The 2812-nt window shown below is 60.9% G+C and overlaps 1 protein-coding gene across 1 annotated transcript in view; it reads right to left on the minus strand.

Moving 5' to 3' along the window:
* Window positions 1-2734: 2734 nt before the first annotated feature.
* The window catches only part of HMCN2 (hemicentin 2), a 35992-nt gene continuing 35914 nt past the window's right edge, over window positions 2735-2812 (minus strand). The window contains 1 exon segment of the mRNA XM_031057300.1: window positions 2735-2812. This exon segment is cut by the window's right edge and continues 73 nt beyond it. Within this exon segment, the coding sequence (XP_030913160.1) occupies window positions 2735-2812 (78 nt within the window).

A 2812-nucleotide genomic window follows, 5' to 3' on the forward strand; every position in this document is an offset into this window, starting at 1 on the left:
GGTGCCCAGGCTTGTGCAAGCAGCATTTCCCTGCCCGCTCCCCCTGGCTGTGCCAGGCTGGGTCCCTTCCTCAGCGGGGCATTTACAGGAAAGCAGTGGCAGTTCCCAGAACGGCCCAGCCCAACCCTGACGCTGCTCCTGCGGCTCCTTTAGAGACAACTTCCCTCCTTTAGTGCCAAACTCATCCCCGCTGTGGCCGCCAGCATCGCTGTTGTGGTTGCCAGCCTGAGTAAGCAGCTCCGAGAGCAGGCACACTCGCTCTACCAGTGGCCCGGCGGGGCGATAGGGAAATGCCTCCAATTCTGCCTGCTCAGACCCGTCCCGATGTCGCAATGCCCGAGGGGCCTGGGGGCGCTTTGTCCTGGAGACGCATCCTGCATCCCAGAGACGGGGCGGGAGCAGCGGCGTTCCCAGCTCGGGAAACACGGCTGGTGCCAAATCTGCCTGCCCAGGAAGGGAGAGCCCCGAAGTTTTGGAGGCAATAAATGAGAGCAAACAAAGCTCGGTGAAGGAGAACGCGGCGGGACTTTCTCAGCCCTTGTTGTTATTCCGTAGCGATTTCCGTGTGAGCTGGGACAGGGATTCTGCTGCTGGAGAGGCTGGGGCTGCCCTGCGCCAAAGGAACACGGCGCTTTCGGTTTTAAAACCAAGAAATAAAAAGAAAGAGGGAAGGGAATAAAAAGGCTGAAACTTTGGTGAAGAGAGGAACTGTCTTTGCCAGCCGTGTTGCTGCCTGAGGGCTGGGATGGAGCAAGAAGGAGAGACAGGGACAGGCAGAAGAGACAGGAACAGCTTTTCCAGCAGCAGAAGCATCTGCTCAGTGCTGCCAGGGTTTTCTTCAGCATCATTCCTCCACCTCGTGGAGGTCTCATCTTGCCCCCCAAAATCCCCAGAGCAGAGAGGGCACGAGGTGGTACCAGCTGAGGTCTCAGTTCCCCCCCATGAGGTGGCCAAGGGGACCCTCAAGGAAATGGCACTCACTTGGAAACGGCCTGCCCATCCCAAACTGAGCTGGGAAGGGCTTGACTGCAGTCTGCACTGCGCTGGGAAGGGGCTGGCACCCCCCTGCCCTGCTCCAGCACCCAGGGGTGGGGGACACCCGTGCGTGGGTGGGTGGAAATGGGACAGACGTGATGAGGGGACAGACAGGATGAGGAGACACCCCCAGGGCAAAGCCCCCGTTTCCCCTCTCCCCCCGTGCCGTGCCCACACTCACTCACTCCCGGTGTCCGGCTGCCCTCGGTGCTCTGGGCCGGTGCCTGGAGCATCCTCCCCCTCCTGCTGCTCCTTTGTACCGGGCTCAGGCGGGCGGAGCCGCCGCAGGACAGCCCCTGCTTGGGCACCGTCCCGGGAGAGGCCCTGAGCTCCTCCTGCCCTGCGGAACACGGGGAGAAGCTGCCCCCGGGCAGGGATGGAACAGCTGCCCATCCCCAGCCCCTGCAGGGCTGCTCTGGGTGCTGTCACAGCTGTCCCCCCGCTCCTGAGCTCCTCAGCAACCTCCACAGAGCACCCACAGGTGTCACTCCCCCCCCCGGGGGACTCCACGGAGCCTCCTGCTCCCGAGGAGTGGGAACATGGGGGCAGAGGAGAGATGGTGCTCTGCAGCACCTGCCTTTCCTCCCCGGACAGCCAGGAGGGGAAGGCTGGGTTTGTTTGAGCCTCCATCAGGAGGCAGCGCAGGAGCCAGGGTGGGCAGGAGGGGGCAGAGCAGAGGGCTGCCCATGGGGCCAAACTCACTTTTCTTCCCTCACCCAGAGCACCCCAGACCCACAGCAGGCCTGGCTTTGGAGGATAGGAAAGCCTCATCCCACAGGACAGAGGTTTTTAGGGGAATCTCAGACAGGTGCAGCAAGAGGCAGCTCCAGTGACAGGATCTGACCATGGAAGGTGCACAGCCACCATCAGCCTCTATGGCCCAGCCCTGGTAGCTCTGGGCTCACATCTCCTGGGGCCAGCAGCCCACACCCCACACCATCAGCTGGACTGAAAGATTGTTTTGGGAACGGCCTCCATGTTCACCATGTGCAGAGAGGCCACGTCCTGCTCCTGCTGCTTGAGGGGCTCGACACCAGGGCAGGATTGGACCTTCAGGGGCTGGACATTGGCCTTCTGGCATTGCTACATCCAGACAACCTCCTTTCTGTGGGCCAAGGCCAGGCAGGGAGGTGTCCAAGCCCTGGGAATTCTCCCACACGCTGAAGGAAGCTGCCTTCTTCAGGCACAGCTAATATTTAGCCACAAAACACCTTCATAAATCAATAAGAGTGCACAGAGACCAAGCGGATTAAAAAACAAACAAACAAACAAATAAAAAGACTATTTCAGTTTAATAATGGTCAATGCTGGGGTGCCCCACACCCTCCCCAGCCCAGGGAATCCATCCCTGCTCTCTGGTGAGACCCTTGCTGGCCACTGTCACCCAGTTCATCCTCCCACCCCCACATTTGGGGACTGACAGCGGCCAAGGCCATCCAAACACATCCAAAGCCGTGTTTGTCCTGGGATTTGGGACCTGATTGCAGGAGATTGGCGGGACATCTTATCCCCCTGGGATCCTGACTCTCCTGCTGAGTCAGGGCCCGGCCCTGGGTGGAAGGAACACAGCTGAGGGGGGCAGGGGTGTCTGGGAGGGACAGAAGAGGTACAAGCTCAGCATTCCCTGAGCCACGCGCCCCACCGATGGGGTGGGGAGGGACAGGAGGAGAAACGCGTCCCCTCCTGCCCCTGGGCTGTGTCAGTAAGGGTAGGGCGAGACGGAGATGAGGAGGAGGAAGGTGCTGGCTGCTCCCTGCCCGTCTGGGAGCAGCGCCTG

This window comes from Geospiza fortis, unplaced genomic scaffold, assembly GCF_000277835.1.
Source record: "Geospiza fortis unplaced genomic scaffold, GeoFor_1.0 scaffold27, whole genome shotgun sequence".
NCBI lineage: Eukaryota > Metazoa > Chordata > Aves > Passeriformes > Thraupidae > Geospiza > Geospiza fortis.